Genomic DNA, 15,818 nt, shown 5'->3' on the forward strand with positions numbered 1-15,818 from the left:
CATTTGCTTGGAATATTTTTTTCCAACCTTTTACCCTGAGGTAATGCCTTTCATTATGGGTGAGATGTGTTTCTTGGATGCAGAAGAATGTTGGGTCTTGTTTATGTACCCATTCGGTTAGTCTGTGTCTTTTTATTGGAGAATTGAGGCCATTGATGTTGAGAGATATTAATGACCAGTGACTGTTAAGAGTCTTAATTTTGATGTTGTTTCCAGTCGAGCGTTTGTGTAGTTGTGTTTTTGCCATGGGATAGTTATGTATTTCCTGGGTAGTTTTGGTTGTAGCTTGACCCTTTGGGATGGAGTTTTCCTTCTAGTACCTTCTGTAAAGCTGGGTTTGTGGATAGGTACTGTTTGAATTTGTTTTTGTCATGGAATATTTTGTTTTCTCCATCAATGGTTATTGATAATTTTGCTGGGTAAAGTAGTCTGGCCTGGCATCTGTGTTCTCTTAGGGTTTGCAGGATCTCTGTCCAGGCCCTTCTGGCTTTTATGGTCTCTGCTGAGAAGTCAGGTGTAATTCTGATAGGTTTACCATTAAATGTTATTTGGCCCTTTTCCCTTGCAGCTTTTAATATTTTTTTTTTGTTCTGCATGTTTTGTGTTTTGATTATTATGTGGCGGGCAGTTTTTCTTTTCTGGTCAATTCTATTTGGTGTTCTGTAGGCCTCTTGTATGTTTATAGGCATCTCTTTCTTTAGATTGGGGAAATTTTCTTCTATGATTTTGTTGAGAATAGTTTCTGGGCCCTGGAGACTGATGTCTTCTCTTTCTTCAATGCCTATTATCCTCAGATTTCTTCTTTTCATGGTGTCCTTAATTTCTTGGATGTTTTGTGTCAGGAGTTTTCCAGATTTGGCATTTTCTTTAATGGTTGATTCAATATCTGTGATTGTATCTTCTAGCCCTGAGATTCGTTCTTCCATCTCTTGGATTCTGTTAGAAAAGCTCACCTCTGTGTTGCTCGCCTTCTTCTCTGAGGTCTCACGTTCTCGTTTTTCTTCTGTCTGTGTGTTTATCATTGAATCCATTTTCATTTTCAGATCTTGAACTGATTTTTTGATTTCTTTCATCTGATTTTTTGTATATTCCCGAGTTTCTTCCATTGCCTCTTTATAGGTCTTCAGAGCTTGAACCGTTTTAGTTATTTCTTTCATCTGGTTGTTTGCATTTTCCTGCAATTTTTCCAGTTCCACTCTATGTGCTTCTTTTATGTCTCTCACCTGTTTGTCTGCGTCTTCCTGCATTTGATTACGAATTTTATTTGTTTCCTCCATTATCATCCTCATTACTAAGGATTTGAGGTCATTTTCTTGTATTTCCGTTGTATTTGAGTTCTCTGGGTGGTTTTCTTTGGGATAGCTGGAAACTGGAGACGCCATGTTGTTTTGGGGTTTTTTGCGTATGCTTTTTCGTTGTCCTTTAGACATCTTGCCGTCTTTGTTTTTGTTGGGTAGCTTCCAGAGTTGAATGAAGGGTGTCTGACGATAGATTTACTTGTTTTCTTATGATTTCCCTAGGCTGCGAGCTCAAAGCTTCACTGGTGTGGATGTTAGGAGGTTAGCCCTGTTGTTCTGGTCTCTCACAGCCAGTGATCCTCAGTCCCCCTCTGCTGTGGATCCTGCAATTGTTCTGGGTCTCTGAATGAGCGTTGGGTCGGGCCAAGGTATCCACAGCCTTCTGTGTTCCCTGCCAAGTCCAGCCAGGAGCACTGGGACCGAACCACGGGCAGAACTCAGCTAGATTCTCAGGGCCAGAACCGTCTGCCAAGCTCAGCTAGGGATTTTGGGCCCAAAATGCACACAGGGCCCAGCCAGAATTTTTGGGCTGGGACTACGCACCAAGCTCCACTAGGGCCTTTTGGCCCAAAGTGCGTGCTGTGGTCAGTTATTGACTCAGGGCCCGAACTGACCACCAATCTCAGCCAGGAATTCTGGATTCAAACTGTACACTGTGTCCAACCAGAGTCTTAGAGCTGGTGGAACCGAGAGCTCTGTCCAGCCTGCGCCACAGCAGGAGAACTGCGGCTGCTCTGAGTTAGCGCCAGTGGTGGGACAAGTGCTCCGCCCGGACTGTGTCACCGCAGGGGAGCTGCCGCTGAGCTGAGGTGGTGCCTAGGATGGAACCGAGCACGTCACCAAGCCTGCGCCACAGCAGGAGAACTGCGGCTGCTCTGAGTTAGCGCCTGTGGTGAAATCAAGTGCTCCGCCCAGACTGTGTCACCGCAGGGGAGCTGCCGCTGAGCTGAGGTAGTGCCTAGTGTGGAGCAGCGTGCTCAACTAAGCCTGCGCCACAGCAGGGGAGCTGTGGCCACGCTGAGTTAGTGCCTCAGGCAGAATTGTTTGTTGGGCCGGGCCAATACCCGGGACTCTGGGGCCGAACTGTCCGCCGAGTCCAGTCTGGGTCCAAAGGCTCCACGCGACCCAAATCCTGCCCCGAGTCCCCTCTCCCGCAGCAATTCCCACCAGCCACCACACCAATCGCCTCCACCGGAAGGCTATGAGCTGCAAACCTCAGCCGCCGCTGCTGGTGCCGCTGGTGCTGCCGCCTCTGCCGCTGCCGCTCCGATCAGAGAAAAACCACGCTCCTCCCGTGTGCAGGGGCACGCAGGTCCTCCGCACCCTGGTCCCTCCGAACCGTGGAGCACTCCTGCTGCCGTGATGTTCAGACCTTGGTGTTCCTGGCTCAGAAATCTGTGCAATTCCCTGAATTGTTCACTGGAGCCTCCAAACGCGGTCCACACTGCTCGCCGCCATCTTGGATCCGGATCGCCATTGTGCATTCTAACCATCAATGAATGACGGTTCCTATTGTTCCACACTCATCAGCGTTTGATATTGCCAGCATTCTGGATCTTGGCCATTCAAATAGGCATTGCACCTCACCGAGGATAAATGGAATTAATATCAGAGCAGAGACGGGGCTAGGGCTGCAGCTCTGTAGGAGAGCACTTGCCCTGCATGCATGAGGTTGGTTCTCTAGCACTAACTGCCAAATCACCAACCTTAGAAACAACAGAAGAGGAGGGACAGATGCATATGTCTGAACAAGTAGTGCCTCTTCCTACAAATGCAGTGTCAAGAGTAACTTTCTGTACAACAGAAATGCCGTGAGTGGGCATAAGGCATTTTCTTCCTAGAAGCATTCATTTGATGAGAACTTGTCGTTGTAGTGAGACCGTGATGCCATCACAGAGCTCCTGCATATCAGTACGTACAACATGACAAGCTTAGCCCATCGATACTCATTTTGTCTCCTGTTTTATTCAATATTTACAATCTCATCTTGCTGTGTAGCCTAAGACTAACTGGAACTCAAGATCTTCCCACTTCATCTTAAGTGCTTGTTTTATTTAACTTTCTCAAATAAATTTAATTACATATAAACTCTTCTTTGTGCTGGGAGGAAGGTTTATCAAAAACAAGGACAGAAAAGTTCAGGAGAAGCGCTGAGGGCGGTACAACTTTGAGAGCAATAGCCCTAAAATAATAAATTACAGCAATTTCCTTAATCGTTGTTGCCATTGTCCCAGAACCCAATTTCCAGTTTTCTCCCCTTAAAAATGGTCCTAAATGGGAGAAGGACCCACCTCCTGCAGAGTCCCATCTCCTCCAGCAACGATGATCACATCTGTGCCTTCCATCAGTTCTAGGAGCTTCTTGGCTTGTCCTTCATAATCTGTCTGAAATATAAAAGAAGGCTTTGGTAAATATGTCACTGAAGGACCACAGTTCAAAGGTTGAAAAGGTGGGATATGTTCTTTAAAGTTTTATATTGACTCTCTTAATTTTACACAGTTGATAGACATGAAAATTCTAGGAAAGCAATTAGGTATGGATTTTTATAGTTTGATACATTCTAAGCCAGAAATGGCTTCAGAAACTATCTACTCCACTCCTTACTCTAAAAATAAAATTCTAGTCTAATAATCTTAGTTCTACGGCTAGCCAGGCAAAGGGGCTCCTTCCCAGTTCAGTGTGACTTCTGCTACACTATTTACACTCTGCTTTTCATCTGAAAGCAGGAAGTCAAGTGCATATGCAAATAGGAAAGTCAATGTAATGAAAAGAGCACAGATTTCAGAGCCCAAGAGGCCTGCGGTAAATCTCAGCTCTGCTACTTTTTAGCTGAGTGGCCTTAAACTCACTGTATCTTAATTTCCTTATCAATGAATTTCCTTGTATCAAGGGAAGGATAATCATGGCTTCCTGTACTATTGCTACACAGCAGAATTTAAAACAGCTAGAAAAGTGTTTGCAACTGGTACTGTGCTAAGTAAATAAAGATCATTATTGTTTTTGCTATCATGGCACATAAAATAATGCAGGTGTGTTTTAAAGAACTCACAGAAGAGCACTCCAACCTTCCCATTTTTACTGAGAACATTTGATCTCAGATATATGCATACACGTAAACGTACAGTTCAGCCACCATCATGGTGTTTTTTGATATGCCCATCCCTGAAGACAAATGCTAAAACCTTAAGGAGCATAAAGCAACAAAAACAGAAATACTACTCCAATTCAAAATACACTAGACAACACTAGCAGGCAGCAACTAACTACTTAAATATCAGATGGGCTAAAACACCTGATGTATAATTTGAACTGCTGCTTATGGCCTGTTCCTGGCACAGAACTCTAAAAATCCACATAAGTTACTTTGTTACTCACTGGAAGTCCCTCAAACATAGCAGGTATTGCTATAGAAGTAACTTTGGGAGGACCCTGGAAGGCTTCGAAATAGGAGCTGGTCACCAGAGGGGTGAGCCTCAGATGCTTTATGGGTTAGTACCAACACCCTAACTCCAGGAAGGGAGAAAGCCTAAGGATGAGTTCGTTTATCAGGGATCAATGATTTCATCTATAAGTTCTACACAGGAACTCCTATATATATTATATACATACATGTACATTTATGTAAAGAAAAATTATGTGCAGACACAGTAAAATGTTAGTAGTCTGGGTGAAATATATATATGTAATGTTTTTGAAATTTAAAATTATTTCCAAATAGAATTTAATAGAAAGGACAGGAAATTAACCTTTCAAAGATCAATAGTTTCAATTAAACTGTAAGAAGAAAACATTAATATTTCTACTAGTAATTAAATCTCCCTTTAGCACCTATTATCTAAATATGTAACATAAATAATATACTGGCATATATGTATATATGTATCTTTAATTGGAAAAATTACAAAATATTTTTAAAAGGCCATAGACCTTTGGTATTAAATAATTGTTACACTTGTTCGGTTATAAAGATGTCATTATGGTTATATAGAAAAATATTCTTCCTTATTAAAATATATATATTCAAGTATTTAAAACTAAAATGGGATAGTGTTTTATTCATTTCAGAAAACTCAGCTACTATGTAAGGATGTGTGGTAGAGACCACATGTGCCACAAAACAGTCCTGTCAACCTAACATGTGAGTAAGGCCATCAATATCTTCTTCTCCACCCGTGACACTGATGATTCCTGCCTAGACAAACACAAAGACATTTCTTTTCTTTCTTTCTTTTTTTTTTTTTTTTTTGCTAATATTTTCTTTTCTTTTTTTTTTATTATTAATTTATTCTTGTTACATCTCAATGTTTATCCCATCCCTTGTATCCTCCCATTCCTCACCCCCCCCCCATTTTCCCATTATTCCCCTCCCCTATGACTGTTCCTGAGGGGGATTACCTCCCCCTATATATTCTCATAGGGTATCAAGTCTCTTCTTGGCTAGCTGCTGTCCATAGCATTTGACCATGTCCCCTGGAGGGGGAGACCTGGTGGCACTCAGAGGAAGGACAGCAGGTACACAAAGACATTTCTAACCACATACTGTTGACCAGTAAGATCTTAATAGAAAAGCAATAATTAAGACAAGGTGTTGCATACCACAACTAGCAAAGAAATAGGTTTAAATATATCAACTGTTGGGCTGGAGAGAGGACTCAACTACTAAAGGGTTATGTTCACTTCCAAAATGTATCAACATTTACAACAAACACTTATGGATCAATTTGTCTTTAAAAGGTTGTGGTCAGTCCTTGAGAGTTAATCATCTCAAGATATAAAAATAAAAAAACAGGCAAAATTATCTATAGAACAGATTTGGCTTGTGGGTCATAAACATAACATGATATTCAGTAATTGACATGAATTACATTTAGGCATATACAGAACACTTATTTTAAAAATAGACTATATTCAATCTAGACCCAAAGATAAATTGCAAAAATTACAAAATACAGTACCTGCACACACCCGTCTGAGCCTGTGCTGAAATAAAAGCTGACAATGTCAGGAGAAAACAAAACTTCTTTGAGTAATTAATAGAACAAGACACAACATTGGTTTTCTTCTTGGCTTAAGTGAAAGCTGGGTTTTGCTTAGAAGGTAAGAGGGGAGAATACATTACAAGTGGTGATCTTGTGTAAATAAAGACTCTAGAGTCAGTCTCACCTTGACGACAGTCACATCCATGCCAGAGAGGTGTAAAATTGGGGCAGCATTTTTTTCAAATAGAGTTCTGGCTTTGCTGTAGGCAAAAGGAAAAAAAATCCACAATATTTTAAGACACAATTTCAAAATGTAACCATGTGCCCTGGAGAATGCAGACTTTCTTTACTTGTTTGAGTATAGGCAGTTCAACAGCGAGTCACCGTAGATAGGAAAATAGTTTGTCCCTTGTCTCATCTAATCAGCGTGTGTACATTTGGGGTGCTACATTTGCTAGACAAACAATGAACAGTAGATACAACTCCACTCAAAACAACACAGCTCGATCCACTCAGAATCCCCAGTGCCATATACAGCAGCAGAACGGACAGACGCAGGGCTTGTCTGAGGAACGCACACTCTCGCAGCACACCACCTGCTCTCCTGGAGCTTACTCCTTTCTACTGTAAGGAGTAGAGGTCCTTACTGTCACATTAGCCACAAGGCCTGAGGAACAAAACAGATTTACTTAACCCTGTACTAACCAGCATGAATATCTAGAAAAAGACACATTGTAAAGCTTAAAGTTTCAAATCTTTAAACTTGTAGAGATAGGCCAAAAGTCTGTTCCATAGCAGCAGCATGTTTGCTGGGAAGGGAAAGCCAAAGCCATCTGTTAGTCTAGGTGACTAACAAGGACAATCAACGGGAAGCCGGTCTCCGTCTCCCTAGCCCAGAAGCCCATCTTGCTGTCTCTAGCACTTGATGCATCTGTCCATCGGCAACCTTCTCAACACATGATGAGGATAGCTTCCAAAATCGTCTTTAGGACTGCACAAGAAACTTACAAACAGATGCCAGTCCTTATAAGCTCTTTAGTCCTCCGACTTCTAGGCCATTTCAAAGGTATGAACTAAGTACCTGATGGATTAGTGTACAATGAATGAGTAAATAAAGCTCCAGATGTAGACAGGTAAATTCCGAGGAAAGGCAAACAACATGAGGCAGTCAGAGAAATCACTCAGCAGCCTTTGGATGGGTTTGTGGATTTCTCGTGAACACTCTTCCATTAGTGCACTCCTGTCCAGTCCAGGACAAGAGTTAAAAACACGCTAGGGATCAAAAGTCTCTCCATACAAATGGCAGAGTTGAAATCAAATAAATGTCAAAATATACCAACTAGTTGGCCTGTGTTCTACTCCGGTTCTTTCAACTATCCCACCTATATCACACACACATAAAAAAAAAAAAACAGTATTAAAACATAATTTTTGTATACATATCCACTTAATTCTCTTTCTAAAATTGTTTCCTTAAAAAACAATGGTGCATGCTTCATCTTTCTTAAGGATATTTATATGAGAAATATAAAGGCAGCTAATGAGAAATACTTAAGAGTCAAGCACAGAAGAGATTCACCATCTTTACTGAAAAGCTAGAACCACAAATGGCAACAAAACAAACATTCCTTCTCATGAACTAGGATAGAAACCGAAAAGATTGCACAAAATTTCACAAGAACCACTTTTGGCCCCAACCAAGAATACAAGCAAGCTGACTATCGGCCACCTTTTCTGCTGCTTGAATAATCATCAGAATGAACATGAAAAGCTACATAGAAATGCATTCCCCTTTTCCCTCACCAGGTGAAGCTGGGGACACTGCAAGGGCTGCTTTTCCTGCTGGAATGGCAAGAACAGAACAGCTGGGAGCAGACCAGATCTATTTCCTAAAGGCAAAAGGCTGACGAGGTCTGAGTCTGTCCTGTCAATCCTAAAAGATCTGTATCTCCTGTGAGTTTAAGAAACATGATCTGAACACTAGTTGCTTATTGACTATGTGAAAATGCCATGGGTTCAGGGAAATCTCCAAAATAAAAGCAAAAAGACTTTTCTTCAGATTGACAAACAAGTGTTGCCAGTAAGAAATACATTATTTATTACATAATTAAGGCAGCAATAGCACCAGGCCTGAATAAAAACTTTATGTACTTACGGCAATTTCTAGACTCGGGCACCACACAAGATAATTACTTCCTTAATGTATTATTTACTAATACTAAACACATAGTTATCTCATTTCTTAAGGTTGTCCTGAAGTTTTAAACCAGTCCTACATAATAATATAGCTGTACCATAAATTATACATTATGTGTTAGTGCATGGCCACAATGACAAAACTGGGGCCATTAAATAGTAAAAGTTTTAAAACAAAAAGTGGTGGGGAGTTTCAGAGCCTCCATGTCTTAGATGCCTGCAGGGATCCACCTGGCTACAGGAGGCCATCTGTGGCAGCACCTTAACTTTTTTTCTTGCTTATGGCTTTCCCCCCACGCATGGTAATTTTGAGTTCCTCTACACCCTCTCCTTGCCTTCATGATACCCTCCATTTCAGTGTGATACAATGGGTATAATCAACTAACCAGCAAATACACCATTTCTAGCAAAAGCGCAGTTATTCTTCACTGTTTCCCACAAGCCCTTCATGCAGCAGTTACTGAGGAGCAAGTGCTCTCATCCTTAGGCTGTGGCCCTATAGGCCACACCCTCATTTGGGAATAGTGAACATTCTCCTCCGAGGCCAGCTGCAGGCCCTTCTTTGGAAAGGATGCACTGTCTCCTGGCCCTCAGTGCTCTTGATCATCTCTGTACGTCTCTGTCATGGTGACAGCCTAACACAGTCATGCAAAGCTGGAGAACAGCCAGTCCCAGGAGGATCACACCCAAGCTGACACAAATCCTTGCTGTGTGTTGGACATCAATTTGTGGCACGGTTATTTCACAGTGACGGTTATTTCAGATTTTGAGCGTAACTCCTGTGGCTGCAGAGTGTCTAGTCCTGGGGTCATTCTAGTCCTACACAGTCTAACCACCTGCCTCTGTGGGGATTTTGCCTTTTGCCTTTAGAAAAACTAAATATAAGTCACAAACTGAAATACCCTTTGCAAGCTGCAGGGTTGAGAAAGACTGTGGCTTTCTTCACTTGTGCATTGGGAGGAATGAGCTGGTTGCCAAATACCTGAAAAGAAAAAAAGAGTTTTCAATTAAATGCTTTATTCAACTACGGATCATAAACAGTTTTGTTTCATTCCCAGGGACTTTACTTCCAGACAAAGAACAAAAGCTCCTTCATGAGCTCCATAACAGAACTACCACAGCAACATAACAAAAGTATGCTGTTATTCCATGACAATAAGCCCACTTCTACAGTAGGATAAAATCCTTGCTTCACTCACCCGTGGTAGTACCTTTTCTCTGAAATACTGCTGGCTTTATTACAAGCATACAACCTGCAAGGCTACAGGTTACGAGAAGGTAAATTTAACCCATGTGGCTTCAGTTTTCATGCTACAATCCTTTCTCCTTCCATTCATTACTAAAACTCATTCCAGATGTAGTGGCTCACACCTGTAATCCCAGCACATGGGAGGCAGAGGCAGATGGATCGCTGTGAGTTCGAGGTTAGCCTGGTCTACAAAGTGAGTCCAGGACAGCCAGGGCTACACAGAGAAACCCTATCTTGAAAAAACAAAGAAGAAACAACAAAATACAAACAAACAACAAAAAGCCAACTTATTCCAGAGGAATCTGTTACCAGTTAATTTTCGCATCTGCAAACACAGAAGAAGCCCATTACTCAGCCTTTTTCTATGCTATTGGCTCTAAGACTGAATGGAACCAAGAAGCAAAAGATTAAATGTGAGGTTTCAAAATGGGAACAAGAATGGGAGCTACACTGTGACACCTAGACTGGAGAAAATGGCTGAGGAAAAGAATGATAGGAAAACACTAAAAAGGGCAAAAACTTCAGGTCCTCGGTGTGAAAAAGCAAGTCGGGTTATGGAAGCAGAATTCTAGAGAGGAAGTATAACATACAAACTAGAGAAAAAAGTTATATAAAGCTACTGTATTGAATGACTCATTCTAATCTGCCACCTCCCTGATTGTCCAGGAGAGGTCCTTATAAACAACCCTCTGAGCTGGGGATGTGGCTCAGTGTGTAAATAAAAAGTAAAGTGCGTGTTGTGCAAGCATGAGAAACTGAGTTGCAATTCCTAGCATCTAGGTAAAAAGCTGAGAGAGTCAGTTGATGTCTATAAGCCCAGTGCTGGGAGATGAAAACAGGCAGATCCTGGGGGCTCCCTTGCCAGCCAGTGCAGCTGAAACAGCAAGCTCCAAGTTCAGTAAGAGATACTGTCTCAAAAAAATAAGGTGTGAAAGCTATTCAGGATGACACGCTAATGCTAATCTCTGGCCTCCACACGCACACATGCACAGACAAGTGCCTACACACACACACACACACACACACACACACACACACACACACACACACACCCTTTTCCAAATACTTCAAAAAGGTATTTTCTTTATAAAAACTACCTGCCCATAATCAATTCTGTTTTCTTTTTACTCTTAGATATTGGCATTTTCCTCCTAAATCTCCTAATATCGTACTTTGTTTTGTTCCAATCCATTCCATCTAGAATTCTACCAGGAATGAAGTAACTAACCCAGCTGTGATGGTCTGAATAAAAATGGCTCCCACACACTCACAGGGAGCGGCAATTATTGGATATGTGGCTTTGCTGGAGTAGGTGTGGTCTTTTGGAGGAAGTGTGTCACTGAGGGGTGGGCTTTGAGATTTCAGATGATCAAGCCAGGCCCAGTGTGGCACTCTCTGTTGGGTCTTGCTACAGGGCGTGGCTGGCATGGCCTGCCCTCTACCTAGGGGTGGGGCTCCCCTCTCCCAGAGATTCACTATATAAACCTGCCCCCTTTTTTCTCCAGCTCCGTACCCTCTCTCCTTCCCTTCCCGGCGTCCCAGCATTCACCCCCTTTCTCTTCCCGCTCCTGTGCCACCTCTAATATATCTGTATTTACATATTATAGCCTCATTGCCAATTAGTCCATTCTGTTTATTTAATCAATCACTCTCTTCCTGCTATCTGCTGATCTGGATGCAGAACTCTCAGCTACCTCTCCAGCACCATGTCTGCTGTGTGCCACCATGCTTCCTGCCATTGTGACAATGGGCTAAACCTCTGACCTGCTAACCAGTCCCAATTAAATGTCTTCCTTTATAAGAGTTGTGGTCATGGTGTATCTTCACAGCAATAGAAACCCCATGACAGAAGTTGGTACCAGGAATGGGGTATTGCTGTGACAGGCCTGACAGTGGTTTTGCCTAGAGAAATATAGAACACTTAGGGACTTTGGACTAGCAAAGTGACTGGACATTTTAAGCAGGGCTTTAATGGGCCATACTAGTAGGAGTATAGAAGACAATGACACTGAGGGTGACTTGAACTGTGAAAGCACAGCTCAAGAGGTTTCAGAGAATATTAGTATGTGCCCTAGAGATTATTCTTGTGATATTTGGGTGAAGAATGCAGCTGCTTTCTGCCCTTGACTAATAAAGAATCTGCCTGAGGCTAAATTAAGAGATTATGAATTAATAGCTATAGCAAATGACATTCCAAACAACTTAGCATTGACTGTGTTATATGGCTATTAGTGGCCCATCTTATGCAGATATATAATAAAAGGGAGGAAACTGCAAGTAAAAAAAAAAAAAATACAGAAAAGGAGCACCAGGTAGTGTAAACAGATTAAAGAAAAGCCTAATAATGCTAAGTAGAATAAAGGGAGTAGTGGCCTCAGAGCGCAACCCCACCCAGCTAAGCTTCCAATTTGTGAAAAGGAATTAAAGAAAATCGTATTTCCAAGTATGCACACATTTAATCCCAGCACTGGGTAGGCAGAGACAGGCAGATTTCAGAGTTCAAGGGCAGCCTGTTCTACAGATGGAGTTCCAGGACAGCCAAGCTTAGGGAGTGAAGGAAGCTATCAAGACCAGGAAGCTGGTGAAAATGTATTTGAACAAGGGGGTCCATGTTCTAACCCCAGCAAACAGCAGAACTTTGCAGCTTCAGCCACGTGGTTCTTAAGTTAGAGTCAAGGGTACAAGAAAGGCATTCTGGAACCTCCCACTGCAGCTAAAGAGAGCCGCTGCAGCCAGGCATGGACACATGCCCTGCACGGAGGCCCAGAGAGGCCATGAGCGAAGCTGGGAAGGCGAAGCCTGCACTGTCTTGAAGACCCTAAGATGTTGGAGATGTCAGCGCCATGAGACACCTGGTGGGGAGAGCTGGTAACAGGTGTGGAAACAGCCCAAGAGAAAGAAGTGTGTTGTAGCCAATAAAGCTGAAAGGAGTTGGAGATCTGAAGAACGATTTGACATCAGACATGGAGATGCCGAGTTTGGAGTTTGCCCAACTATTTTTTGGTCTTGCTTTGGTCCAGTATTTTCTCACTATGCTCCCTTTCCTCCCTTTTGGGTTGGTAATGCATATTCTGTGCCATTGGATTTTACGAAGTGTGTGATCTGCTTTTTTTTTTTTTTTTTTTTTTTCATTTTGATTTTACAGAAAGTTATAGTTAAGAGACTGCCATGAGAATCAGAGACTTTGAACTGTGGATTTTTAAACGTGGTTGAGACCGTGATATACTCTGGGGACTTTTGAAGTTGGACTAAGTACATTTTGCATTGTGATACGGCTACAAGTCTATGGGGGCCAGGGAGTGGGACATGGTGGCCTAAATGAAAATGGCCCCACAGACTCACAGGGAGCAGCACGATTGGAGGGGTATGGCCTTATTGGAGAAAGCGTGCCACTGGAGGTTGGGCTTTGAGGTTTTCGATGCTCAAGCCAGGCCCAGCGTGGCACTCGCTTCTTGCTGTCTGCCGATGTGGATGAAGACTTCTCAGCTACCTCTCCAGTACTATATCTGCTTGTAGGCTGCTACACTTCCAGCCATGATGACAATAAACTAAACCTCTGAACCAGCCCCAATTAAATGCTGTCCTTAATAAGAGTTGTCATGGTCATGGTGCCTCTTCACAGCAATAGAACCCTAATAGAAACCCTAATAAGACACGAGCTCTCTGGCCAAGCAGATTCCAAATCTATAGCACTAGACTGTCCCTCCTTGCTCTCATTTCTTAGTCCCTACAGTTCTTAACCATACGTGTAAACTCAAGTCTCAGACCCATCGCAGATTAAGAAGTTTATAAAACTAGAGTTGAGTTCCCATGATTTTTTTAAAAAAATCACTCAATAATTTAGACTGTAAAAAGAGAACAGAAAAAGTAGAGAAATCTGTGAGAATCAACCTACCTTTAGTCGTATGAAAGGAGCTAAACATGTGCGGAGGACCAGAGGATTAGGACAATAAGGAGGTAAGTATGGGAGAAAGTACCTAACAAGACTTTGTGTCTGGGAAGGTAGGAAGGGGTAGGATTCAGAGTGAGCAGATGCAAGGGATTCACTGTAAGTAAGAAAGACAAGACTGCATCAGCAGAACTACCTCGAATGCAATATCAAGGCTTATTGGATAATTACCTTGATTCGATCATTAAGCATTTCATACATGTACCAAGTATGATACTGAAACTCTTAGAAAGTATGAATATTGTGCAAATTAAAAAATAATCCAAAAGCGTATTTTTGTTTGTTTGTTTGTTTTGAGAGAGGGCCTCACAGCACAGCTTAGGCTAGCCTGAAACTTGCTATGTAACCAGGAGGTAAGCTCATGGTACTCTTCCTCTCTCAGCTTCCTCGAAGCTGGAATTATGGGTGTGAACCATTATGTTGATCTTTAAAATAAAATTTAAAGTGTATTTAAATTAATTTTGTAAAATAACTTGAAACCTTAATAAATGGTACATGTGTCATGAATAAAATCAAATTCATAAAGCATATTTAGAACCAAAGAAGGATTTATTAATATCTATTGTCATTATCATCTATAAAAACACTTCAAAAACAAACGTGAGGTTTGACACCAAACCTCTCTCTGTCATTTTAACTTTCATACACCTCTTTAGGCATTTCTGACATCATACGCTGAAATGGCATATAACATGAAGGTGCAGAGTCACAGAAATCCATCTGCAGGGTATAAATTAAAATAGGGAAGAAAGCGAAGCCAGGGTCTTAAATCTGAAAGGATTTACAGTTCAATCGTCTCCTTGGCCAGATAAATTAATGCTTAAGCAGTCTCATGCAACTGAATGGCAGTGCAATGCTACAAATTGGCTATATTAGGGAGATGGGCTTTAAAAGTAGGAGGCAACTGTTTTAACAAGATTTGATTTTCAGAGGTAACATCTGCTCTAAACCAATATCCCTGGAGGCTATTCCATCAGGAATGATTCAGGGTTTAGCCAGTTCTTCAAGGATAACTGCAAACTTGTGCCAATTCCTAGCTCTACAGCCAGTCAGGTTATATGTTCTTGGGAGTGATCCAGAAGTAAGCAAGTCTAACAGAGTGGGCGTAAGAGCTGTTCTTCACCAGATGGCTAACTTCCACCCATTCTAGTCAGAGCTGGCTGAGGGCCTGATCCATCTGGAGGTGGTGGGAAAACAGTCAAACTGCACTGATGCAAGACCCCATGTAAGTAAGTCCCTGGAGTAGCTGTGTCTCCTGCGCCATGGAGATAAGGGGTGATTTAACTTTATCACAGGAAATGGCATTACCTGAGCTTCTTGACAGGCTGCTCTTCTTAGCAGGTTATCACTATCAAAGCAAACAAAAGAGACCAGCATTAGGACTCCTAGAGATTAAGACCCAAAAAGAATTGAGGGGTAAAAACAAAAAATACCATAAGTGAAGACTTCTTAAAGACCTGCTAACCAAATCTGGAGCACATCCAGGAAATGCCTTCTCTGAGTGAAAGCTTATGTTAGCTATTTCCACATTCTAGTGGGCAGAGTGATGCCCCGGACCCCTGAAACACCTGCAGCCTCGTGTCCAGAACCTCAAGACCTGCGACTCCACATGGCAGCAGGAAAATGCAGATTATATTAGGGCTTCAGGATAGGGAGGGCACTCTGCATTATCCACTAAGTCTTTTAGGCAGAGCGGCTTTTTCTGGCTGTGGTGAGAACATATGTAACTCTGGGATGGTGGTCATTTGCAAGCTTTAAAGATGAAAGGGGCTGTGAGCCCAGAATTGTTGACAGCCTTGCCAAACTGGAAAAGTGGGGAAGTTGCTTCTCTCCTTAGAGCCTCCAAGAGGAATGGCAGGCCTTGTCAACCCTTGGACTATGTATGGCTCATAAAACGGTAAGATAAGTATCGATGGTGTGTTAAACTGTAGGTTATTAGGCAGCAATAGGAAACTAACATACATGTCTTGCATATATTTCTTATCCAATGGACATTACTTGGGTCATTTGCCAAAGCTTGATATTTAGCTGCTTCTGCTACTACTTTATCTGAATCCTCTATTTTTTTTTAAAGATTTATTTATTATTTATATAGTATTCTGCCTCCATGTCACCAGCTCTCATTATAGATGGTTGTGAGCCACCAT

General features: G+C 42.0%; 1 protein-coding gene across 1 annotated transcript in view; it reads right to left on the reverse strand.

The window, feature by feature from the left end:
• Window positions 1–15,818, reverse strand: part of Agk (acylglycerol kinase) — a 75,685-nt gene that overhangs the window by 40,667 nt on the left and 19,200 nt on the right. The window contains exons 2-5 of the mRNA XM_051151668.1: window positions 14,980–15,019; window positions 9,376–9,455; window positions 6,462–6,537; window positions 3,590–3,682 (exon numbers count right to left, since the gene is read on the reverse strand). Of these exons, the coding sequence (XP_051007625.1) occupies window positions 3,590–3,682; window positions 6,462–6,537; window positions 9,376–9,455; window positions 14,980–15,019 (289 nt within the window). The remainder of the gene's footprint in view (window positions 1–3,589; window positions 3,683–6,461; window positions 6,538–9,375; window positions 9,456–14,979; window positions 15,020–15,818) is intronic.

The sequence above is a fragment of the Acomys russatus genome, chromosome 10, assembly GCF_903995435.1.
Source record: "Acomys russatus chromosome 10, mAcoRus1.1, whole genome shotgun sequence".
Lineage (NCBI taxonomy): Eukaryota > Metazoa > Chordata > Mammalia > Rodentia > Muridae > Acomys > Acomys russatus.